Source organism: Epargyreus clarus, unplaced genomic scaffold (genome assembly GCF_041222505.1).
Source record: "Epargyreus clarus isolate Ecla_fem2 unplaced genomic scaffold, WU_Ecla_fem_2.2 ptg000018l, whole genome shotgun sequence".
Classification (NCBI taxonomy): Eukaryota; Metazoa; Arthropoda; class Insecta; order Lepidoptera; family Hesperiidae; genus Epargyreus; species Epargyreus clarus.
The window spans coordinates 1138136-1165191 of NW_027332226.1; the positions used below are offsets into that span (position 1 = coordinate 1138136).

At 39.5% G+C, this 27056-nt stretch overlaps 2 protein-coding genes across 2 annotated transcripts in view; one reads left to right on the top strand and one right to left on the bottom strand.

Annotated features, from left to right (window-relative positions):
* Positions 1–27056, bottom strand: part of LOC140749712 (dynein axonemal heavy chain 2) — a 70996-nt gene that overhangs the window by 14015 nt on the left and 29925 nt on the right. The window contains exons 43-65 of the mRNA XM_073082848.1: positions 24554–24718; positions 24177–24289; positions 23687–23832; positions 22921–23104; positions 22057–22175; positions 21594–21700; positions 21142–21303; positions 20372–20520; positions 19772–19887; positions 19182–19334; positions 18111–18250; positions 17406–17547; positions 9113–9294; positions 8331–8454; positions 7359–7562; positions 6778–6882; positions 5831–6057; positions 5180–5409; positions 4016–4170; positions 3546–3645; positions 3024–3148; positions 774–996; positions 212–387 (exon numbers count right to left, since the gene is read on the bottom strand). Coding sequence (XP_072938949.1) covers positions 212–387; positions 774–996; positions 3024–3148; positions 3546–3645; positions 4016–4170; positions 5180–5409; positions 5831–6057; positions 6778–6882; positions 7359–7562; positions 8331–8454; positions 9113–9294; positions 17406–17547; positions 18111–18250; positions 19182–19334; positions 19772–19887; positions 20372–20520; positions 21142–21303; positions 21594–21700; positions 22057–22175; positions 22921–23104; positions 23687–23832; positions 24177–24289; positions 24554–24718 — 3547 coding nt within the window. The remainder of the gene's footprint in view (positions 1–211; positions 388–773; positions 997–3023; positions 3149–3545; positions 3646–4015; positions 4171–5179; positions 5410–5830; positions 6058–6777; positions 6883–7358; positions 7563–8330; positions 8455–9112; positions 9295–17405; positions 17548–18110; positions 18251–19181; positions 19335–19771; positions 19888–20371; positions 20521–21141; positions 21304–21593; positions 21701–22056; positions 22176–22920; positions 23105–23686; positions 23833–24176; positions 24290–24553; positions 24719–27056) is intronic.
* LOC140749711 (uncharacterized) lies at positions 12900–16913 on the top strand. The gene is made up of 2 exons (XM_073082847.1): positions 12900–13070; positions 16533–16913. Exons 1-2 carry the CDS (start codon positions 12977–12979, stop codon positions 16835–16837), a joined length of 399 nt encoding a protein of 132 aa, XP_072938948.1. The 5' UTR covers positions 12900–12976; the 3' UTR covers positions 16838–16913.

Sequence of the window (27056 nt, forward strand, 5' to 3'; positions counted from 1 at the left end):
TTTTAGAAAATAAATATAATTTGCTGGAATAATGAAAAAAAAAGAAGAAATTTACACACCAGAGAATTCTTAACAGAAGTCTACCGATTCGCACTTGGCCTGCCTGGTAGACTATGGACTAGCCCTTCTCACTTGATTGCCAGTACCTAGTTAATATCTTTAACCAGCCCCCGATCCTCCACCGCCAGCACCCTGGGTCAGCGCCACTCACCAGGACTTTCTTGCTGTTGGCGATGGTCTGCACGAGCGTGTCTTTCATGATCTCTAGCTGCGGCCGCTCGCGGCGCACCACGATGCCGAGCAGTTGCGCTGTCAGCCCCTGCTCCTTTACCGCGAAGTTCACCATCGTCGTCTTGGTCAGCGTTTCTGGACTGTATACAGGGTTACCTGGAGGGGGTAATTTTTATATTATCTCTCTTAGTAATTCAGTTACGTCCTATTTTAAGAAAAAGTCGTAAAATAGCATGCTGTTCACTTATTGGTAAATTATCAACGCTCTTGGGCAACTGTGATAAAAAAAATAGGATAAGTGTAGAAAATGTAGGAAAACACTTTTAATCTATTTAAATTATATGTATATTGAAACTACTTAATTTTAGTAACTGTCATTCGTTTCTATAAATAAAAGTAAATACGAGAAAAGAAAACACATTAAATACGAGAAAACTTTTTATCTGACTAACATCCTGTCATCGGTGTCGTCACATAGCTCTTAAAACATGGAAGTTTACCGATCAACAATTTAAAGATCACCTGCAAAAAATTCAACTAACCCAACTTAGTAGTGAGATACATCTTAAAATCGCCGTTATACGGCACCATCTTCTCATTGAACTTGATGACTAAAGCGGATCCGATCCTGACGATGGCCTTGTCGAGGATGGGCGCGATGGAGGGGTCCAGCACCTCGCCCACGTTCTGCACGATCACAGGTTTGCCCTCCGATAGGCAAGTCTCCATCACCTTCAGGTAGTTCGGCTGACCGAAGTCTACGATCTACGACACGACATACGTTATGACGAGCCAGCCAAAGAATTAGAATTATATTAAAAAAAATCAACGGGTTGCACTACGGGAGAGCCGCAAAAGTGAAAACTTTCGAAACCTAACCTGAACAATAAATTACAATAAATTAATAATGAATCTGACACACATTAACATATTTTTCCTATGCAGTTTGCTTTGCCGTCTTACGAATTTTCGATCAGGCCACGTGTCCTGACGCGAGTTTAACATATTTTACTCATCACAAAATGTGCACAACGCTGCTGAAGAAATTTTCACTTCAAAAAAAACTTTAAAAAAATCTCAATAAAACTTCATTTATCATGTTCGCGTCATTAAAACAAATTAAAGATTTGTACACGGGATCAACCGGTAGAGTATGCCGAACGCAATTACATACTATGTATGAACTACTTTATAAACGCATGCTTTTACAAATAAATAAATTCATTCATTCATTCATTCGCTCTTGCTAGAGTTAAGAAGTAATATTTCTCTTGGAAGGGTGAGGTACTAGTGACTACAACACAGATCCACAATAGTACATTACGATACGCGTGGCCAAAGTAGCCTATTTTTGCACGGCGTGAAGTTAGCGCCCGAGCGCAGCGAGGGTGCTAAACGCCGTGCAGATAATAGGCTACTTTTGTCACAAGTATCGTATACTATTTTATAGCTCGTGTGACATAAACCCGCTTATACTTGTGAAAAAATATGATAATTATTTTGAAACTTATAAATGATTGAAACTAAAAATTATGAACTAAAAAGCAATAAAAATGTGACACAACCGAAACCATTGAAATTTAGAAAATTTAGTAATTATTCTGCACTTGTGATAAAGACAAATCTAACACCACACATACGTCGAAATCTATCAAGCCATTTAGGCTAGATACAGGCGTACTAAAGAAACATATGATAAGCAATCACATAATGTACTAATACATAACTAATACTAGTGATACAGTAGAAAATCGATTATCCGGACCTTAGTTATAAATATTCGCGATTGTTCGGATTGTGAAACGTGAACAAGTAACTTTGTAATAACCCTTACAGATCAGCCACATTTTGTGTGACTTGTGCATTTAAATTCCGGAAAGTCGCCAAATCGCAACAAAATAGTTACTATAAAAAACAAAAACCCGATTGCCAAAAATATAACCTATGTTATCGCCACAATTTAGACGAATTCAGCGACACATCATGTATCAAAATTAATGAAGTCGTTTGAGTTTGCCAAAGAATGAAAAATACATACGTAACAAACATATAGTCGAAAAACATCACCTTCCTAAATCGGTTTAAATAGCTTTTCTTCATAAACTCAATTATCCAAATTTTCGATCATCCGAATGCTACAAATACGACAACAAATAGGTCGCTTAGTCGAGATTCTACTGGAGTAGTATTATGGCTAATTTTGATAACGATTCCTAATTTAAATATCTCCTACTATGGTGTGTAGCGAAAATAAAACAAACACAGTCAAAACAAACAATAAAATTCGATAAAGCCCAATAGTTAGTCTTATAGTGATGCTATTGCTTAGTATGTACACAATGGCAAAAACATTTATAAATACGTCCAAAATAAAATATTAAAATAATTAGAGCTTTAAACAAAATACTCATTACTCACTTTTAATTTTTAAATGGCATTTAAAAGTATGAAACGTTCATAGCTATTTTTATTTTTTTCAACTGTGAGGGTAGTGTATTAATATTCGTACGGTGTAAAAATCGGCTACTTTGGACACAGAAATGCGTGGTTAAAATGCGGGTTTAGGTCACAGAGTGCTATAAAGTTTTGTACGTGAAATTTGTTATTATATTATTATGTATTCCTTTTGGAAAACGGTTTTCTTTACTAGCAAATGACATAAAAACCTACATACTTATTATATTTTCATTTACCATATACTAGCGGTAATGTAGATTAATAATGACAAATTAATTCAATCATTAGAAAATATTAAATAATAATGCCTCAAATAAAGTTAACTTTAATTTAACCTGGATTTCATTCTTCTCCTCCATTCTGGAGATCCAGATGAGAGCTTGACCCTGAGGGTCTATCGCCAAGGGCCACCGAGTGGCACGTACTACTATTATACCATTTTCGGCACTAAAATTATCGTCTGCAAAATAAAACTAACATTTTAATTGCCAATATGGATTGAATGTCAGAGAAGTCAACTGTGTCTTAAGGCAAATAAGGCGATTTGCTATTTTTAACCAACTTCAAAAAAGGAGGAGGTTTCTCAATTCGACCGTTTATATATTTTTTAGCGATTAATGCCACGATTATTTACGAGTACATCCAGTCAATAAAATCTACTGTAGAAAAAGTACTGATATCTGGCACAGTACTTCAATAGTATCGAAGCAAATTGGCTGTAACAGACGGACGGGCAGACACACCAGTGATCCAATGAGGGTTGAATTTTACGTTGTTTTCGTAGGGAACCCTAAAAATATTCTTAACTATGTTTCAAGCTCCATCTTACTAAATATTTAAATACTAAATAATCTCACCCGGCAAACCCATGTAGTTCCAGTCTCTAAGCGTAGCATCGTCTAGCAAGAAATATTTCATGCTAAGATCCATGGTTACTGGCACCGCTTCGTTGTAAACCTTAAGACACAGAAATATACAATTTTCAATTTCAGTTATTAAAAAAATGGTAATATCGTACTAAAATATGAACTGTAAGCTAAATTTTGCGCAAAATATCTTTCTAATTATAACATTATAACATTGACCCTCTCTAACATGTGCATTGGGAAAGTAGTGGGATGATTATGATGGCGTTATCAACATTGTTTAAAGTTGTCTACCTTACTTCATCAACTTGGTTATTGACCATAACCTTACTAATTCATAAGATGATTAAACGAATCTCAATTTCTGGGCACATTACGAGAAAAGAACGTTAAGAGATCGATACTTTTCTAATCAACTTATCCAAAAGGGGAGCCAAACTTGGAACTAAGGTAAGAGTTACCTCACGGAACCACTCATCCATCAGATCCTCCCGGTACTCAGAGACGAAGGGACCCAGGTAGGCCACGAACCCCGTAGCGATGAGACAATCCCCTGGAAGGTTCTCGAACTCCTTGTCCAGTCTCTCCACTGTCATCTCCCAGCGCTCGCGTTCACCTGGATCGATTTGTAGTATAAACTAACTTAAATAATTGAACGTACTAACTAAATCCAAAGTATCTTGAACAAAAGAAAGAAAATAATTTCATTACTTTTATTCTTAAACCTTGTAAGTGCCTTTAAGAACCCAAAAGACTCCAATAGAGACACGTCTGGTTACATATCAATTCACTATAAACAGTGAAAACACATGAAGAGATATTCTTCCGTCTCCGCTGCGGACGCGGAACCGCTGAACTCGTAAGAAAGCGCATGTGAACGATGGCCTTCGCTATAATCGTAGGCAGCTTATATCGATCTCTTTGTGTACGATTCGCGATAATGTTTCGCAAAGTTTACGGACGTTTCCGTAACCGCACAAAACTGTGGTCACATGAACTTTGAAATAAAACAGCTAAATACCTAGTTCGAGTCCGAGGACCACGGTCACTTGGAGGACAAAGTCGCTCCGTAAGTAGTCACTCTACGGGTTGATCTGATTATTTTACTACAATTATAAATTGCAATATAATCACATTTAATAACGACTGTTTTCACGCTGAGAAATGCAATACAAATACAAGATATTATTTGCATTGTTTTAATCCTCTCAGGGGGATCACATCGCACGACCACCTGAGGCGAGACTCCTCCCATGGGAACTCCTTGGCTTAGTATCCCCTGACCCTCAGCGATCTATATTCCAATTTACAAATAAATACATCTGGCGGCAACATCTATTTTCTTTTTAACGACATGCGTGGTTCTCTGAACATCATTCCATTTTGTAGCACTTTTGCTATTCTGTACCACGTTTCCAATTTTGAACCACTTTTGTTATTTTGTAGCACGTTTACAATTTTGTACCACTTTTGCCATTTTGTAGCACTTTTTCCATTTTGTAACCTTTTTTTCATTTAGTAGCACGTTTTTCTATTATTGTAAAAGATTTTTCCCATTTTGTAGTGCTTTTTGGTTCAGAATATTTCTAGTACCATGTCAAAATATAATAATAGAGCAAACTCACCCGACAGGCCGGTGATGAGCGCCTCGGCGCGCTCCAGCTTGAGCTGCAGCATGCGGGACTTGCGCTCCAGCTCCTCCTTCTGCGCGAGCTTCTCGTCGTACTCGCGCTGCAGCCGCGCGATCATCTCGCTCAGCTCGCGCAGCTTGGCGCGCGCCTCCGCCAGGATCTGCTGCTTCATGCGCAGCGACTCCAGGGCCTCTTCCAGACGCTCCTTCTTGGGTTTTACTATCCTGTTGATAAAACGGAATATTGGAAATTTCCATACAACGTTGCTTCTAAAAGATCGTAGAACCGTTCGTGGTTCAGCTTTTAAATTAAAGCACAAAGAAATTTCCATGCAGCGTTTTAAAGATAGAACTTTACATAGGAACCACCTCTTGTATTTGCCACATAACAGCACAGTAGCACTGCTGATGCTCAGTCTTCAGAGTAGCAATGCATCCTCGGAAGATCTCAAGTAGGGCTTTAATTCTGTCTGAAATTACTTGTTTATGAACAACAATAAACACTCAACATATGATTCTAAAACTTGCTATTAAAGTATTTTAAAAGAGACTAGCGGAATTCAGCCGTTCTCCAGGCACGACCAGCTCACTTAGTACAAAACCTCCTTTTGCCAGAAATATAAAAATAATATCATCTCCCACTCACTTATAAACTTTCCCATATTTCTCGATAGCGCGCACCCAGAGACACAGCGACTTGGCCGCCGCGGACACGGTGCCCACGATCTCGGGGTCGAAGTCCGGCTTGGCGGTGTACGTGCCGATCTTCTTGAGCGTCTTGTCCGAGATGTTGTCCTTGTCGAACTCGCGCAGCCGGTCCAGGAAGTACTGATCGCCGAGCTGCCGCTTCGCTTCAGCCCAGGTTGGCTCTTTCTGGAATTGTTCGTGGTTTTAGGGTACTGAATAAACGACAGAACCTTTAAAGAATCACTCGTGTGTGTCATCCGTAGGTTACAGCGTATTTGCTCAGAAACTACTGGACCAAATGATGTGATATTTAATACCCCTATGCTTTTTCGTGACCCAAAGACAAAGGTAAGACGTAAACAACTGAATTTTGATTTGTGTGGTGACTTTTGGAGGTGAATTAAAAAATAGAAAATAAATATTTTGTCTATTGTATCGGGTGTCATATCCAATTTTTAAATTATCTCTGAAAATACTGAGACTAGTATTATGAAACAAAATGTTGAAAAGACACGAAATTGTTCTTTATTTAAATATAACAAGAAAAGCTAGAAACCTAGTAAGTAGTGTATTTTATTTTATTTACAGTGTTAAATTTGTACAGAACCCTCTCTACCAGAGTTTAACTCGCACTTACACTACAGCATACTTCAAGTCTCCCGCATACACAGATAGCATAAAATAATGAACATAATTGTATTAGTAAATATGAATAAAACTTCCTAGTTAATTACTTAATTTATTTACAAGATAATTGATTTAAATGAATAGCCATTACTTATGTTATGATAACAATACTAAGAACTTAGAAACATTAGTGATACATTTGTCATAATTTCTTCAATCTATTTTATGAATGACATTTTAATTACTAATGTAATTATATATAAATGAAAAATAATTTACCTGCAATAATATTAGTACTGCCTCCATTACCATCTCGACCTTCTGAGGCGGCTTCGCGTACGACTTCACTTCAGTGATGTCTTTCTTATTCAAGGCATCTAGAGCCTGTGAAAATATGCAATTTTTTCAAAATGTTCATATGATTACGAGTATATTAAACTCCAGTCAAGACACACATTTAAAGAAGTGGAGACGGGATGAAGTTCATAAAATGTAATTTTAAATATAGTAATGAAATATACTAATACTTGATACATTTTTGTCGTTTTTGCAAAATTCAGGAGAGAAAGCCTTTTTGCGATATTTTCCGTCATGCTTAATCTAAAAATCGTAGAGTAGGCCCCGCATGATACTTATGTTCAATTAAAAAAACGCACCAATGTGACATATAAAGATGAATGAGGCACGATGAGCAAACATGGCTGGCCCCTCTTCATTGTTCATTATCATTGCTTTTTGTAATCAATTGCAATTCATAATAATACTTCACACTTTAGGACCCTCCCTACCCTAGTGTTTCCCGTACTTTTTCTAAGGCTTCACAACTCTTAAGGAATATCGGCACTTCCAATTCACCCTACCTTAACAGCCTCCTCGAGCGCCGGCATGGCGCTGGCCAGGTCCCGCATGGCGGCGTCAGCCAGCTTCTTGCACTGCACCTCCTCCTCCATGGTCTTCTTGCTGCGCGCCGCCACGCTGCGCTGCTGCTCGTCCGCGTTCCGCTGCTGCACGTTGATCACGCCCATGTACTCGATGCACTGCTCCGTGTACTCCGCCACTTGCACCTGAAGGGTGAATTGAGTCACTTGGCAAGTGGAACATGACATCGGACAAAATGAGAAATCTCTTTTGTATGTGTCACGAAGTTGAAACAAGCATACAGTTCATGATGGTTGGTCACTGGCGGCCATGGCTATATATGGCCATGGACATGGTGGCAGAACACTGTTCGACTCCGGCGGCATACCGCAATACCTATTTCTGCCTAATAACAGCAGTGTTAGGGACTGCTGTATTCCGTTTCGAAGGGTGTGGTAAGGGAGACAGACTTGTCCGAGGCGTTCCAGCTTAGTCCTCAGGAGTAGTGGCGCATCTGTGGCCGACCTCAAGTGAAATATCTAATCCTATTTGGGGTTGATTATAGATGTCCATAGGCGGCAGTAGCCACTTACCATCAGGTGGACTGCATGCTCGTCTGCTACTCCTATATTATAAATATATATATAACCAACTCTACATAGAACAGAGATTTTACTTAACACTTACTTACAGATGCGTTGCCTGAGGACTATAATGGTTGCCGTATATGCGGGTCAGCCGGCTTCTACACCCAGCGATAGCACAACAACTGCATCACATATAGGTACGAGTATAATCTAAGTTCTAGGTTCTGCCACCTTTTAGTCCATCAAGTGGTAGAAACGTCTTGATTAAACCCTATTTAAATGTTTGTGTAACCGGGCCTTGTACCTATAAACTTATACCACTGTGCACCGCGAGTCATTTACTGTAATAAATTTCGTAAAACACTATAGTTCCCGAATGTTAAGTACCTGGGCTATAGCCAACTCCTCAGACATTTGTCCCACTAATTTAGTAGTTTCTTCCACTTTTCCCAAGCCGTTACGCAATTTGTTCGCCTGTAAAGCGATCTCAAATCGTTTGGCTTTCAACATTCTGAAAAAATAATGAGTAAGTTACATCTCAAATTCTGCAAAAATCTGTTACGCCAGACGAAAGAAAGGAAACTAAATAATAAATCTCAGAAGATTACGTCGCCTATCTAGCCTCTTAGAAGATTTATTTTCGAAAATACTTCCTTAGCATGTCTAAGAATTTGAGCAAAATTTTATCTTTTTTAAACTATACAGGGTGAATTTTTCAAGCGGGCCTTCAGGGTCAAATCCGAAACTATAAGGATTAGCGAAAAATGCTGAAAGGAGTTACGAGGCCGATTTTGATAAAAACTTGAACTGCATTAGTTTTTTAAAATATATTTTTCCTTAGCCGGGAATCGAACGAGTTCATTTTGAAAAAAAAAAACACCCTCTATATTATTCCACTATCTGATAGTGTCGCTTATAAGGATCAAATTCTGGGAAGTAATGATAAATGACAAACTAAAGGAAAAGCCTCAATGTTTCGGATTTGGCCCTGAAGGCCCGTTTGAAAAATTCACCCTGTATATCTAAATTGACTATGAGAAGATTTTTATAAGTACAGAACCTGATTTTAACTTATCTCTCACAACAAAAAGGATGTTTGTTTACACCTGGACAGAATTCTCAATTTTTTTCGCAGCGTCCTAACTGAAATAACTTAAGAAGCTCCTTACTCCTTATACCCAGACACCAGCTCTAAATAGTTGGTGGGCGTCACATAGTTGGTTCTACGCATCTCCTGCCACATCTTGACGCAGAAGCGGCCCACCGAGGAGTGGATGAGCGACATGATAGACGCCACCGACGCCCGCAGAGCGTCTTCTCTACTCTCTACCACGGACTCCTTTCTGCGGACCTGCGGGTTACAAGGAATATCAAACCAAATATTTTTTTTTAATTCAAAATAGGTTCTTTACAGAGATTTTTTTGAATGTCATTACATCTACCACCTCTTCTAATGTGTTTCGTTATTGACAAGATGGGCATAGAAATCACGCGTATGATACGACCCGCGTGACGGAGCGGTCACCATACCGGTCTGACGCGCAAAGGGTTCTGTGTTCGATTCCCGGCCAGACAGATCTGAATGGTGAATTTAAGTATCTGGGTCTGGGTATTTGTGTTTCGTCTTTGTGTGTCTATGGTACACACGATACAGGGAATCCTGTAGTAAGTGTAGTTCAGTGAGTGTAAGTGGCATATCCTTTTGCCTTATAAAGCATAAGTGAGGCCCCACATGGAGTACTGCTCGCACCTCTGAGCAGGAGCGCAATACCAGCTTAACCCGCTTGACTCCGTACAGAAACGCGCGGTGTGAATCGTCGATGACCCAGCGATCTCTCATCGGTTAGAACCCTTAAGCCTGCGGAGGGACATAGGTTCCCTCTGCGTATTCTACCAGCTTTACAATGGTGAGTGTTCTGAGAAACTGTTCGATCTGGTGCCTACATCACCCTTCCTTCATCGCACCACTCGCCGAAGGATGAGGTTCCATACACGTCAACTTGACCCGTGGCGGTCCTCCACGGTTCGGTTTTGACGGTCATTTTTGCCGCGTACGTGAAAAATGTGGAATGAACTTCCTCCTGAGGTATTCCCTCGGGACTATGACATGGGGATCTTCAAGAGGGGTGTAAAAAGAATTCTCCTTCAAAGCCGGCGATGCATTGGCGACTCCTCTGGTGTTGCAAATGTCCATAGGCGACGGTGACTGCTTCCCATCAGGTAGCCCGTCTGCCTCATCGTCAAGTTAAATATAAAAAAAAAGTGAATTAAGAGCATAGTTTTCATGCTGGCTTTGTGCGGATTGGTAAACTTCACAACCTTGAAAATTATTTTTAAAGAATAATAAGCAGTTGTCAAAATAATAACAACATTACTTGAAAATCAGTGCAATGTTAATCCATACATTTAGAAACTAAAAGGCAGGCATTATATTTCGTTTATTGGCATAAAAAAAAAACAAAGTATTTAAATATAATAAAAATAAAAGTATATAGCATCTGCTTATGCATATTACCTCACCCTTGTAACAAAAACACAGCAAAACATTATAGTAAGGGAGCCCACGATGCTAATAGTGTACAAACTCGATATACGATTGCTATACAATTGTGTAGATTAGACGTTAGAATGAAAAAAAGGTTATATGATATTTTTCGATTTAGCGGGGGTCTGACGATTGAAAAAAAAATAGTATGAGAATGTGTGAAGAATTTCCTAAAAAATAGCCTTTTCTTTTGTTTGTAATACACCATTATTTCCCAGGGATTCGCGTTAATAAATGACACTATCAGATAACATAATAATACAGGGTGTTTTTTTTTTTAATGACTTTTCACTACTTCGACGTGTGGTAATTTATATTAAAAAGGAAATTGATCGCGCTCGAGTGTGTCCAGTGATCGATTTTTTGACTGTGCTCTTTGATAGAAAGCTCATTTATGGTTAAGGATACTCTACAGGGCGTAAGGTATCTCCTAGGTAGTCTGCCGCGCTCGAGACTCTCCCGAAATCACCTCTTAGGCTACCTAACTATTAGCATTTATAATATTAAGCCTGCTCCACCGAAAAAACCACGAGAAACGAGAATGTGGAGCAGATACGAACCAGGTTTTTCTCGCGAGAATATGAAGTGGGCTTCAGTTCTATAGTATAGCATTACGCTGCATTTAAGACAGAAATAGGCGTGACGTTACCCGCATTCACACCACGGAGGGCTCCAGTACTTTTTGTTAATCATATTTATATCACAAATAAAGACACTCAAATAAAATCAAGGTCGAAAATAACCAAAGGATAAACACTTCCTCCATCGTGCATGGGTCTTACCGACAAGATATCAATCGATACAAAATAAACGATACATTATCATGCATTAATGTAATAACAGGTAAATGAGATAGTTTGTAATGAGTATGTATGTTTGATGTATGGATTTCTGATTCTCTTTGACGTATACATATAAAATAGATTAAAACGTCTGTTTTAATTTCGACATAAACCTTACATTATAAGCTCATACAGTTATTTGAGCTTTACTACTATCCCAAAATTCTGAAGGTGGTGTCGCCGGAGTCGAACCAGAAAGGGTTCTACTTTGTGGTTCGACTCCGGCGACACCACCGCCACACCTATTTCTGCCTCATAATAACAGCGTTTAACGCTACTGTGTTCTGGTTTGAAGGGTGTGGTAAGGGAGACATACTTTTCCGAGGCGTTCCAGCTTAATCGTCAGGGGAAGCGGCACATCTGTGAGTATCTACCTCAGGTATCTAATCCTATCTGGGGTTGATTACAGGTGTCCATGAGCGTCAGTATCCACTTACCATCAGGTAGACTGCAAGCTCGTCTGCCACTCTTCTATAAATATTATAAAGAGGAAAACTTTGTTTGTTTGTTTGGTTGTAATGAATAGGCTCAAAAACTACTGGACCGATTTAATAATTCTTTCACCATTCGAAAACTACATTATCCACACGAGTAACATAGGCTATATTTTATATGAAATATATTTGATAAACAGATTTTGAGGCTTTACAAAGTTTGCCGGGTCAGCTAGTATATTATAAAACGAGCTTTTGCCGGCGGCTTCGCTCGCGTTACGAAGTAATATTTTCATCCCCTATTATATCCCCTTCGGGGTAGAATTGATCAAAATCTTTTCTTAGCGGATGCCTACGTCATAACATCTACCTGCATGCCAAATTTCAGCCCGATCCGTCCAGTGGTTTGGGCTGTGCGTTGATAGATCACTATGTCAGTCACCTTTGAGTTATATTTAGATAAAAAATTAACATTTTTATGTTGAAGATACATATACATATAAATTCAGTGTAAATTAATTTAATTTTAAATATAGGTGTCACCTTAGATACAATCTGCCTGTCAAGCGTAGGTATGTATTATAAAGTATACAGATTCAATGTAATGTATCGCGATTAATCCCGCAAGTTCGTTTATTTTATCCTATAACTCCATCATTTTATCACTTAGTTTGTCCGGATTAATCTCTGAAACGTCTAAACCGAAGCAATTGGCAGTTGACTTGAAAAGTATAATAGTATAATATACACCGGATTAAAGGAGGCAGCTACATATCAGAGTCATTCCTCAATTTGTCCTCAGGGGTGACACCTCGTCTGTGACCAATCTCAGGTAGGATATTGTCTGGGGTTGACTACAGATGTCTATCTGCAGAAGCCGTGGCCATCTGTAATCACTCACCATCAGTTGAACTGCATGCTTACTTGCTACTTACATTCCTATTATAAATACAGAACTTATTTTTTGAAGACAGTAAAAATATTTTTTTTTTACGCGGCCTACATTGCTGGTCAAAGTCGCAGGCAAAAACTAGCCCAAACGCCCTGCGATACACAAATACACAATACACATAATTGCCTATAACGACGACGTTAATGACACAGCCCCGTCCGTATATAAAGAATCTCCGTAAGCCGGTCGGTATGTCACTTGGACGTTGCACGCTAGGCGGTCACTTGTAAACATATAAATAAATCAGATAAAAATATAAAATGAAGTCGATCGTCGTTGTCTGTGTGTTGTTTGGGCTGGCGAGCGCTCTCACCGTGCCCCATTCGAGGGGCTGCATCTATATACTTGGAAGATGTAAGTATTTCTCAAAAACTTTCCTGTAAAAAATACACTAGGTATACCCTCGAAATAAGTTTTCTGGTCCTAAGAACAACCTACTTAGTATTCATAAAAAAGTTTTATTAACTATGAGGTTCACTAATTTCAAAACAAAATGAAAAACAATTTATAAACAATGTTTTATGCATATACGGGATGATTAAACAAATTCAATTTTGAGTATGAAACTTTGAAGGGAAAATTTGAAATACATAATGAAGTCATTTGTAAGATACTACTTTTATTGAAATATAGAGAAATGCTCGGAGTTTCGAGTTGCCATTGGGGCTTGGGGGTAAAAAGTATATTAAAACTAGCTGACCCGTTTTTAAATGTTAAGGGTGAACAACCCTTATCACTTAGTGATATGAAAAATAGATAGTAGCCGATTCTCAGATCTATGGAATATGCATATAAAATTTGGTGAAAATCGGTAAAGCCGTTTCAGAGGAGTACGGTAACTAACATTGTGATACGAGAATTTTAACAACTCGTTTTACATAAATTTCAAGTAATTGCATCAACTATTTTTGAGCAAAATTTTCTCTACTTTTGTGAGGAAAGTTACATGGCTTTCTTCGCGACATTTCCTTCACAAATAAACCCTTTCCATATATTTCAAACACGCACCTAATTTCTGACATTCCGTACGTGAGATTTGAATCCTGGCCCCTTAGTTTTAGAAGTCAAAATATATACCACTATACTATCACTGCACTATAATAAGATGCAACTAATAATCTTCACCTTGAGAAAATGCCCGGCATATTAATTATGCTCTTTATCGATCTGTATATTCAATGCTAATCATGCATTTGTGATTTGTAATGTCCAAACCGGTCCACATTATTATAGTACACTTAGTTACTTATGCTTATATTTACTTCGTTATCGCTTTAATCTGGTCACGACTTAACGATGTTCTTTTAAAATAATAAAACAAACAAAGATACAAGCTTTTTGTTCGCCTCAAAGGAGAATTAAAGCGTCGAGTAATAAGTATGTACCTATATGATGTTTTGTATTAGTTTTGTTTTATAAATGGTTATGATTCACGGTTTTTTTATTATTCGTTACGCAAAAGGGGTTATCAAAATCAGTTAGTTTTATTTCATCGGAGCAATAAACTTAATTTATTAATAGGTACCTAAAATGTCTTTTAATAATTAGTTAACTAATTTTGAAGGTACAATCCTTTGTGGTTCGACTCCGGCGGCACCACCGCCACACCTATTTCTACCTAATAACAGCAGTGTTAAGCGCTGCTGTTCCGGTTTGAAGGGCGTGGTAAGGGAGATATACTTTTCCGAGGCGTTCCAGCTTAGTCCTCAGGGGTAGCGGCGCATCTGTGGCCGACCTCAGGTAGGAATATCTAATCCTATCTGGAGTTGATTACAGATGTCCATGGACGGCAGTAGCCACTTACCTCCAGTGGACTGCATGCTCGTCTGCTACTCCTATATTATAAAAAAAAAGTTAACTTATACTTTTTAGGGGCGTTTGGGAAAAATGATTATTTGAAGTTTACCACTTACATACTTTTAAATGATTTATTGTTAAGTATGATACGATATTATATTATCGATGCAATTTTAAAGGCACAACATCATTTTAAATATGTAGTTATGAAAAGTAATCATGTAATCGTGATTGCAACTACAATTAGTAGTTAGTGATCAAAATATTTAACTACTTTTTACGATTACTTTTTGTAATCTTTAGTTATAACTAGTTTTTGCCCACGGCTTCGCCCGCGTTTAAAAGAAAATAATATACTAACATACATAAAACTGAAAATTCGTACCTTCAACTTTGCTAAAGATCGTCACTTGATCAAATGCATAGTTTACGATTCAATCCTAATAATATCGTCTATAATATCGATTAAATTAACGACTTTTTGGTCCAAAAGATCGATTCTCTGATTAATCGATCTTAGATCGCCATCCCTAGTTCCCGTGGGATTTCCAGGATAAAAACTATCCTATGTCCTTTCTCGGGTTTTAGACTATCTTTGTACAAAATTTCATTAAAATCGGTTCAGTGGTTTAGGCGTGAAGAAAAGACAACCAGACAGACAGACAGACAGAGTTACTTTCGGATTTATAATATTATAAGTAAGGATTACTGATTACTATATGTAATCGTAGTTAGTAATCAGTAGTTAGATTACATATTGCCCAACACTGTTCTTAATACATAAAAACCTCTGACGGCGAGCGGAACCGCGGGTAAAAGCTAGTTATGTAAATGCGCAACAACTTGTAAACCATGTTTGTTTATTTGAACATGATTAGCAAACATCGATACCATTCGAATGACATTTAACTCGAATATTCATAATTCCGTTGAATAATTATTTAAAAAGCGAGCACGTTGACCACACATTGAGTAAGTGACCGTGACCTGAAGGCTCCTTCACGATAAACTGTATTTAAATACTTTTAAATTATTAAGTCTCTAATTATATCATTACATCCCAATATTGATTGTTTGTTTTTGTACGCTTCATATTTATATCTACGGACATTAGGGATGACCTGCATGGCGGTCACCATACCGGTCCGCGCAGAGGGGTTCGATCTCCGACCAGATAGAAATCAAATGATGAATTTAGACTTATTTTATATGTTTACGTGTTCATGTAAATACACGAAGGGCATGTATGGGTATACGGGTGGGACACAGAGTGTACAAAGAGTCTTTAACGTGTCGTGTCCGATAAAGTCATATTATTCGATACAATATTTTGTTAGGCGCGTCTCTGCGGTCGCGATACGCAAGATATAGATACGTTCATATTCATTGCAAGAAACGAAATGTTTTTTTGCCATGAACCGGGTCTGACTGTAGGTATAAATTCACCGAAAGAGTATTTTTATCTCGTTTGATTTATTCTTCGTTGGATCGTCATCTATAAGATGACTAGTACGACTTACTCATTGAGGAAAACGTACTATATTAACACTGCTTTATTAAATTTGTTCACACAACAACACTTATTTACCCAAGAAAATAAATGTCCGTTTCCGACAACACAAGGTTTTGTACTCAATGGAATAATGTCACGAAGTGTACTATGAGTAAGGATAACGATGGGGAAATTCCCATCAGTAAATTCACTTGGCTGTAATTAAATTTATATCACGCGGTAGGGCACGGGTCTCTTTTCACTATTGAGGATAGTCTGGAGAAGAGTCTACGATGAAACTTCTATGCAGATCGATAAATAATGTTCGGGTTAAAATCCTTATTACAGGTTTTTAAACTCTCCATAAGGTCACTGACAAAAGTTTCATGACTGCTGTCCAACACTAACGAACCTGACCAACGACTTTCCTTATTTCTTAACTTTCGTCAATCAGCTGAAACAGGTCGCGAGTTTACTAACGCATCTCAGTTACAAAATTCAGTAACAGATCAATTTAATTGTTGTAGGCCATGAAGAATGTCCCGAGGGTACCCACGCGTACGCGCTAGGCTGCGGCTACAAGACACCGGAGGCCACGTGTAAGCAACCCAACCCCGTCGCAGAGGATTACATGCTCTGCGACTTCTCCGACTGCTACTGCGACCCCCCAACCCTCAGGGACGAGAGCACCGGCAAGTGCGTGCTGAAGGAGAACTGCTCCAAGGACGGCCACACCCCCGCCACGACCTTGCTGCCTCCCCATGAAGGTCCCAAACCCTCGGAGAAAGTGCCCACTCCAGAGAAACCAGCGGACAAAAAAGAGCAGCCCTAAGATTTACTGATGTTTTGTTATTAATATGCGAAGAGCATTGACTGGAAACTTGTATTAATTAAAGTCTTTTCGATAACCTTGTTTTGTTCCTCCGCAAAGTGTGTTACCTCGCCGATTAATATTTAATTTTAGACAAAATTGTTGATAGTTCGATTCTTATTCAATTGGGTTAAAATATTATTGTTAGTGACCAATTAATTACATACTTATGCTTTCTACAATCATAGTCGTATTTTTACTGTGTCGTGGGTACCTCGGACACACAAGTTTAGACGAATCCACAAACAACCTAAACACTAAACAAAAAAGCATCAGTCAATCCTGTGTGATGACTACTCTGCCACGTAAATCTCCTCTAATTAATCTACTGGACGGTATAGCCCGCGCCAAACTGCTAGTCCGCTCTGAAGTCGTTACGCACAACTACAAGCATATATTCCGTAGCAACGTAGTACGTATATCTACAATTTGCTATTCGACGCGATTCGTTTCTATATTCAGGGCGGACTAACAGTTTGGCGCGGACTATACAACCCAAAGGACTTAAGAACCAGTGGATGGGTCTCACCCTGGGCCCTGTGATGGAGGCCAGCAGCTCCACGCCGTCGAGGAACTTGTAGGCCACCTCCAGCAGCGCGTCCCGCGGCCACTCCACGAACCAGTTGGTGGTGGTCGCGTTGATCAGCGCCGGGTACTGGCGGATGCGGTTCCTGTGCAAAACACTTTGTTCAATCTATGATATTCTTTTAAAATTGTTATGGAACTGATAACTATTTAGGGGGATCTTAAAACAAAACACTTTTTACGGTAGTATTATTTTTACGTATCACAGAAAACGACCTCTTGAATCTAAATATTATTTCTATACTCTGATAGTATAAAGTCAGACTTAAATATTGACATAATATAGTTAAGTAAAATCTGTTGCATAAAACTCGAGCTACATCTAACTCGCCCTTCTATACTAAGAATAGTAATATAAGCGAGAGGTTAATGAAAATGCATGGAATCCCCATGCACTTTTCATATTTTCTTCAACACCATGTTTAAACTATGGTTTCGATCTCAGATAGAAAGGAACGGCACCAGAGCAGACGTAAGAGTTAAAAATAATATTCCCATTGGTTTCATAAAACAGTATTTTAATATCACGTATTTTAATATCTCCCTATTCCTCCTAACGGAGTTAAACACCTGTTATCTCGTCTATTTAAAGAATAAGCTCATGTCAACAAAGACGCACACAAAATCTAGCTTAAAATAAAATATCCACCTAAACTCATCCCCAATAGGGCTGAAGCAGAGCACGATGTGCATGTTGGCGCGCACGCGGTCCACCAGGAACAGGTACACCGCCTCCGCCGTCTGCATCACGTTCGCGGCCTTCATCGGCTTCTCCAGCGCTTGCTTTATCTGAAACATGTTAATGCTTACTGCAATTGACAATTAAGCTCTGTTTACCTAAATAATAAGAAAAAAAGAAGCATAGCGCATGATCTTAGCTGATCTACAAAGTTAAGCCACATTGAATTGGTCGGGAATTGGATGGGTGACCGTTATTAGTTAAACGTACGAGCGTCCTCATTGTTATCCTAAGATAGCAGGCAGTTAACTTTGTCAGACGCCTTTGGAATAATTTGAAATCATCCAACCCGAACAACTTTTTCGTAAAACGGACTACTTACAAACCAGCCGCAGGAAAAATCTAAGGTTTAAGGACGGGGATGACCCCTAATTGCCTCCTTAATTGTGATGAGTGTATGCAAGCAGGGGAATTTTCCGTAATCGGCCCTGTGGCAGGATGGCAAGGGCGCGAGACCAACCTTGGCCCTAAATTTCCACTGGGACCATAATCTAGATAGGTCAACATACTTTGGAACAGAGCACGGCATTGTGCAGAGATACTCCCGATATCGCCACGACCGCCATGTACTCTAGATTGCCTCTGCGGCAGGTGACTGAGTAGCCCACCTCCCTCCTTCTACCAATTTGCGAGTAGTTGAGTACGCTCCGTAAGTAGTTGAGTAGTCTAGTGGTTAAGAAATTAGGTATCTTTAGTGAGGGGTCCGAGGTTCTTACACGGTGCGGAAACCTGCATACCTAAGAAAACTTAAAAAAAAAGTTTTCAAAGGTATGTGAAGTCTACCAATACGCACTTGGCCAGCGCGGTGGACTATGAACTAATCCTTCTCATTATGAGAGGAGACCCGTGCCCAGCAGTGAGACAGTAATGGGTTGATGAAGATGAGTACGCTCCAAGCCTCTCCTAGTTATATGGGGAGAGCATAGCTAGTTACGCTAGAGAGCGTAGTTCATGTAAAGGGTAGGTAGCCAAATGCCTTACGTCCTCGAACTCGTCCGGCTTGTACAGGTTGGTGACCTCGCCGCTGCTCAGCAGGTTGTTGATGATCTCCGTGAACGTCTCCTCCACGATCTGCGTGTCGCAGAATATGAAAGTCGTCTTCTTGGCGTCCACGCCGCAACTCGTGTACAAACTCTGAAGAAAATAATGGAAATATTCAAGGACTTTTTTATTAAAATATAAATTAGTATCACTGTATGTAGGAAAAGGCAGGAAATATGAGTGAGACAAATTTATAAATATTTATAATTGGTGAACTCCATCGCAGTTTAACTGACACAACAGAGATAAGCTCCGAAAGTATGTTTACGATTACGAAGATAATTATAGAAACCACAAGATGTAATTATCACTTACAATTGGATGGACTGCATTTCCATTTAATGCAATACAAATAAATAACTAAAGAACACAGACACATTGATTATTAACCAATTCCAAATCCTTCAACCCTGAGTTACGTAGTAACTATTTATTAATCTGTGCCCTGAGATAAGATGTAGATGATACCCCTAACCCCTACCCCTGACAACTTACAAACAAATAATAATATTAGTTTTATAACGGTTAACCTTCAAGTCTTCCCTGAAATCCTTAACACCGTATGTCTTGGTGACGACAACCTGGAAGGAGTTACACTCGCAGATGTACGACGCCACACGCGTCAAGCTCTGCCGCCCGGAACCACCTGGCATTTACATCAAATATTGTTGAGTTGTGGTGGGGGATCGGTCTGATACGCAGTGGGTTTGAGTTCGATCCACGCCAGATATGATATAGTGATATGAAAATGATGATATATTTCATGAGATATGTTATGGTGGGTGGAAGTGGATGAGATTTAATAAAACTGAGATAGGCCAGGAACGTTATATGGTAAGGAGAAATAAAGGCTATTAAAGATGCAAGGAAGGAGATGTACGACATAAGTGAATGTGTCAGAGATGTAAAATAAAACAGATATAGAGTCCAAGGACGATAAAAATGCACAGGAGGGAAAATGGAAGGCAGGACAGATATAGAAAAAGAAAAATGTAGGATAGATTTAATACGGGATAGATTTAAGGCAAGACAGATTGAAATGAGGGTTTTCCATCTCTCGCAAGAGCGGAATAACAAGGGAAAGAGAGAGAACGAGAGAGAGAGAGAGAGAGAATGAGATAGAGCCGTACCAATCCCGACGCAGAGCACGTGTCCGCGCGGCTGCGACACCACGCGCACGATGCGGCAGATGTGCTCGATGGCGTCGCGGAACAGCACCAGCTCCAGCTTCACCACGCCCGGGCAGCTGTTGTACTCCTCCATCTGGTTCGTGATGTACCTGAAGGACCGCGTCAATACGGACGGACTGAGCGAATGGAGTGCTAATGGGTAAACTTTGGATAGTGTGTAGAGTGCTGAATATGGACGGATTGAGCAAATTGGTAAACTTCAGATGGCACTTCAGTCTATCAGTTAATCCTAGTGGGAGGTCTTTGCCCACTGTTTCGCATCATCGGAGACGCCTAACCTAACCCGTACGCTCTTCCATAAATTCGCATTAGGGTAATTCGATGGAAACAATTCCACGTGATGGACTCTAAACCTCAGGTTTTGCACAGTGGCTGGCAATGGGATAAAGATCATTTACACCAAAATATTATTCATTTCATGACATTATTGCACCAAAACATTATTTATTTGGATCCAATTATCTTATTAATTTGTGCGATAAATTCGGCTTACCTATACATAGAGACATACGCTACTAAACACAGACCTGTATTTGTTTAGGCTAAATGATGACCAAGCTACTTTTGACAGTCGCGTTAACCACAACATTATCGCTCAAGCTACCAGTTGCAAAGCTATAGTATCCAATGGACAGTCAACCTATGAATTTATCTGAATACATTCTGCCTGTATATTTTATAGATAACATAAAAATAATCATCAGTCATACTTCCTCAGCGCGGCAGGGTCATTCAGGTCATCGTAGACCTCGAAAGGGTTGAGGAAGTGTCCGAAGATGGGCGGGCTCTTGGTAGGGCACAACGCGTGGAACGTCAGCTCGAAGTGCTTGCCCAGCATGTCGCTCATGTGGTTCATGAACCAATCCCGGTCCCTGAGAACGAATGATAACTTTACCAATCTGAAGGAAAAACTGAATCTGAATAAAAAAAATCCATGTTTTTCTAAATTCATACGTCATGTTGAATATCACCCCGCATCGGAAGATTTTTTGCTTTGAAGAAAATCAAATTCTTTTTTTCATTTTAGAACTCTCCTTACTACAATAGCCCAATTATCGTTAATTATAGAATCCTAGTATATATTCTACTATACATTTAAATATAAATGTCTTAAGGGCACCATACCTTCATTTTTTAAATTTCGGAAAATCAAAAGACTTACTTCTCATCCGTAAGTCGGTCACTGAACACACGGAAACATTCGTGGACCCACAGCCGCAAGAACCTTGCTTTCGTGTTCTGGTAATCCTTGTTGCTCCTCAGCAAACCCTGCATTTAATGATAATGTAGGCAAAAACTGTTAAATACGATTTTTGATAATTAATGACAAGTTTTGACAAGAGCTCAAATTCAGCAAATTGATCCTGGATGGAAAATCTATTCTGGGACGCTGTTATAATAGAATTGTCCGAATACACTTCGCTGAGCGGCTTTATTCTAGAGATATACTTTTTAATCTTTTTTATTATTTCAAAAGAAATAAAGTAAGGAATAAAGAAATATACTTTATTTAGGAGATACTTTTGTGGATGTTACGAAATAACTAAGTTTTGCGATGAACAATGTTGATGATGACGATGAATTTGATGATGATGATGTTGAATATGTTTTCTTCTATGCCATACCTGAAATATTTTGGATATGTCTCTCAAGTTGAAGAGGTAGTGCATTTTGCTGGGCGTCGGTAGCAACTTAGCAACGATGTTGTTGAACATGTCTATTGTAGCCACGAGGACGACTTTGCCTGTGAGAAATAATATTTTTTGTAAAAGGTATCAACGGATATTAAAAAAACTGTGGAAAATATTTTTATATATCCAAGTGTACATATATCATGATGATATTGGTTTAAAATAATAGTCATTAGACGCTATACAAAATCTATTTGAAAATGTAAATAGTGTAATTGTTTCACATCGATTGTCACATAAAGAGTTTATTATGGACCATGGGCCCTTGAACATTTTTTATGATTAATATTAACAAGTTGAAACTTTGTAAGCAAATATATAGATTGGGCATTTAAACAAAACTTATTGTTTTCACAAAGTATCAATCTGTTATTATAATGTTCTAGGGTTTGTGGTTTAGTACTCAAGACAAGAGTTTTAAAGTGTCTTTATACGTTACAATACAATTAAAGAATAAAAGAAAAATATCACATATTTGCAACACAAATGAAATGAATTACACAAGGTGAATTACCTTTATAGTCCGCGCAAAATTTCTAGTCCGCTAGTGCAGCCTTGTAGTTGTTGCGCGCAGATTTAATTGACATATGCCCCGTAACGTAAGGGCACACTAACGTAGCTATGTACTCGCAGGCGAGAGCGGGCAGCGGAGGATGCCGGGAGGGTTCCGCACTGTCTTTGTCCCGCTGGTATCTACAATTTGCTATTGCGACGCGACTCGTGACTCGTGTCTATATTCGAAGCGGACAAGCAGCTTGGCGCGGATTATACCCCTGTCCAATCACACTGAGTACTCACCAACAGTCTTGGTCTCCTCGTCGAACTCCTGCAGGTGCTGGCTGAGCATGGTGCCGAAGATCTTGACGAGCTGCTGGTGCGTGGGCGGCGTGAGGAAGAACGGGTGGAAGCAGGACAGCAGCCGCGCCGGCAGCGCCGAGCGCGCGCCGCCCGGCGGGCCCGCCGCGCCGCACAGCACCATGCCCTAAGGACACACACACACACTTGTGTCACTGAATCCTGGAGGACAAGATCCTGAGTCCCTTACTCTAGTAAAGCGCTATTAACACAACCTTGGAAGAATATGGCCTAGTAGGTGGACCCTATGTCTCTAGTCGAGAACAGCATCATACCCTGCCTTAATGGGAGGATTCAGAATTCCTTAACTACTTGTCGAGTACAACAGTGGAGAGCAGTAACCTGCGTATAATAGCTTTTTAGTTTTGAAGGTGGTAGAACACTGTTGGTTAACTCCGGCAACACCACCGTCACACTGCCTAACAGCAACAGTGTTAAGTGCTGCTGTGTTTCGGTTTAAAGGGTATGATAAGGGAGACATACTTTACCGAAGCGTAATCTACAAGAGTAGAGACACATCTGTAACCGACCTCAAATAGGAATCCTATCTCATCTTGGATTGATTACAGATATCCATAGGCAGCAATGGCAGCTTACATCGTCAGATGGACTGCATGCTTGTCCGCTACTACTATATTATAAAAAAGGCCCAAAGGCATGCTGAGGTCGTCATGACCGCTACGATCCCACCTGGACACCGGCCACCCACCTTGACGTTCTTCCGCCACTGCTTCTGCCTGTCGAACCAGTAGCCGTAGTCGTGCCACAGCCGCACCAGCTCCAGCGGCGGCTGGGAGCCGTACTCGTCGCGCACCGGCATGTTGATGTCGTCCATGAACGCTATCATCTTCTTACCTGAACATCAGAATTATAAGCTGACCGCCAAGGCTCATTAAAGAATCAAACTGGGGTCGGAGGAGGAGGGAAGTTCGCTTAAGAACAAGTTTTGCGTTCTGGTTTAAACGGTGCGGCAAGGGAGACATACTTGTCCGAGGCGTTCCAGCTTAGCCCTTAGGGGTAGCTGCGCATCTGTGGCTGACCTCGAGTAGGAATATCTAATCCTAAAGACAGATGTCCATGGGCGGCAGTAGCCATATACCATCAGGTAGACTGCTACTTCTATATTAGGAACAAAAACAGCCTATGGACGGTATTTACAGAAACAATATGGATCTTTATAAACGATAACATTGACTAACCTCCAGCCGGCACGTAATTTCCTTTCGTCCTCTTCTCAAGTCGAGCTTCAATAATATCTTGTACGTTGGCCGCGGTCGTCTGCGCAGACATGTTGATCACTTGTGTACTATATCTGTTGACAACATCACTATTAGCTAACAAATATCTGACAAAATATTAAACTGTCAAAAATTAAAATCAAATAAAAATAGTTTCTATTTATAAAATTTTCCATTTGGTACCTTCTATGGGAAGTATTCCACCCTTATCCTAAGGGTTCCTCTGGTCTAAAGAAACAGATTGGTGAAACAGCATTAAAATCCACCCACGATTACGTACTCTCGACACTCAAATATATTTCTTGGTGGAAGCATTGACGTGTGTGGACAATACCGACCTCTCCGGATCCAAGCTGGCCAACGTCCCCTGGATGAGGAAAGTCTTCCCGGTGCCGGTGGGCCCGCCGACCAGCACCCCGTACCCCCACCGCAGCATCTCCAGCGCGACGATCTGCACCCGGATGAACTCCACCGTCGGCACCAGGATCGTGTGGAAACCCAAGCTGTGAGGATTATGGAGGTTAGTATCTGCGTAGTTTAAAATTGTAGCTTCTTAACTTTGTAAGAGTAGTGCTAGGTTAGTGATTGTTTGCGGAAAGGTGGAGTTTGCGAGGCAGGTAAACAAAAAACTACAAAAAATATAACAAAATATAATAAAGTGCTAACAAACAAATGAATGAACGAACAAACAAGCGAAATAGCAAATAAGGAAGCAAAGAACAAACCAAAAAAAACAAGATGTAAGCTATCATATGTAGCACCAGTATATATTATAATAAAAACAATTATTAATCCAGACAAAGTTCTTTATTACTTCCTTTTGTTTTACACTGAAAGAGAATATATGAAAACAACCAAACATCAAATTCAAAAGCGCACCGCGCCTCTCCTCACCGCTATGCCTCACCGCTCACAGATAAAAAATACAGCTCCTCAACTTGCCAGTTACAGTCGGCCATCCTGGAACAATTGCGCCGCAATTGACGCCTCACCTCACCTCACCTCTGTTACTACTTCTCATCTCTTTGCTCTGGTAATAGTTCCATCCATTTCCATATGATAGATCTACTTCCGATGAATTACATATTTTCAAATAGCCTTTGACCACGCAAATTATTTCTCTACCCAGTGTGCATAGGTACCACTCAATCTAGGCTTCACTGTCCTTGGCCACAAAAACTTTTCAAGCATGTCAGTATCCTCTTCTCCGATGCGTTCTGACCTCTCATTCGTACTCGAGTGAAGCATCTTATTCTCCATCTTTCTTTAGTCCGTATTAATTCACTTTTCAACCACTCAGGACTCTCCTCAGGGCGCTACCTGCTTGAGTTAAGGTTGTTCACATCCATTCTCTACTCGACTCCCAGCGCAACACTTCATCTAGCAGGCGACACCCCAATCTTTATTTGCCAAAGATATCTGTAATAAGAAATCTCAGAGAGCAAGTGTGTTCCTTATCTGGCTACTATAAGGGTATCCTGACTACAAAAATGCTATTTTAGACTATGTGTATTAGAATTCCCACCACAAGAAAACTAAATTAAATTTGCTTTCTTCAATGAATTAACAAAATAATTTTTAAAACTTAAACCGAATCCATCAAAATCTAAAAGATTAAATATGGTTCATTGAACACCCCAAATAAATTAAAATATTTCATACGATGTCGGCTATAATGGCTCATCTTATGTTTACAACTCTGATAAGTAACATAGGGTTTGCAGCAACAAGGATATTTTCTTTATATGACAACTAACACTACTTCAGCGTCTCATCACATTTTCGCACTAACAATACTCATCTCACTCAGCTCATCTCACCACTGCATTTACGGAACCGAGGATCGAGAATGGTGCGCTTCTCAATAGACCGACAGTTCCTCTTGTTTTTGCATAATACCAACAAAGATAACTGAAGTTATTCATCTCTGATATCTATTACCTCAATTCAACCCAAAAATTAACAAGACAATAATATTGTTTATAAACGACACAGACAATAAAATGTTAAGTTAAAATGTTAAGCTATTATGACTCGATCGCTAGTTACTATTATCTAACGTTAGTCACTTAATGAGCACCTAGCTTTATTTCTATATCTCGTCAATATTCTCCCGCTATACTTAACCAGTCTAGCTTAACCACTAACACTTAACCAGCAACCATAGAGCGAAAGAGCTATAAGCTAAATAACAGAGTTTATTATTTTAAGTACCACTACTCGCTGCATTCACGTACCTCATATAATCTCATTTCTCACAATTAATTGTGAGCATACTTATAGTAGGCATCTACCGTCAGTGAGTTACTTTCTATGTTCATTAACCTTTAACCTCAGATTGAATTATAATATTTTGTTGGAGATGTCTCAGTAATGTATCATGTCTCTCTCAAATTTCTAAATTAATAGAGAATATGCTGCTGCTCCACGCTCATACATCATAAAGAAGATTATTTACCAGATCCATACAAAATTCTAGAAAACTTAACTTGCGTTAAACATGCATAATGTGGTGTTGTTCAGGAACCGCTCAAAGAGTGCTACCAACAGCACCATCGCTACTTCCATTTCCTCTTCTACAACCCAGTCTTTGTTGCCAACGGTACAACACAAGTCTTAAGCGTCTGACTATACTCCACATCATGGTCATCTTGATATGTTATAACTGTTACAAGTCACACGTCCGTGTATGAAGCTCCTGTAGAGAAATAAACACAACTACAGTATAAAAGACTTTCACAGTTGCCCATCCTCATAATATTAGTTGAGCGACCTGGGCTTTATAACATTACAACAAGCATCATTAATTGTTAACAACAAGTTTTATTTTAAATACTGCAA

Excerpts from the sequence above, each read along its gene's own strand:
- LOC140749711 (XM_073082847.1), top strand. The coding sequence starts at position 12,977 with ATGAAGTCGATCGTCGTTGTCTGTGTGTTGTTTGGGCTGGCGAGCGCT. Across the intron at positions 13,071-16,532 it reads CATCTATATACTTGGAAGAT|GCCATGAAGAATGTCCCGAG; the intron begins GTAAGTATTTCT and ends TAATTGTTGTAG.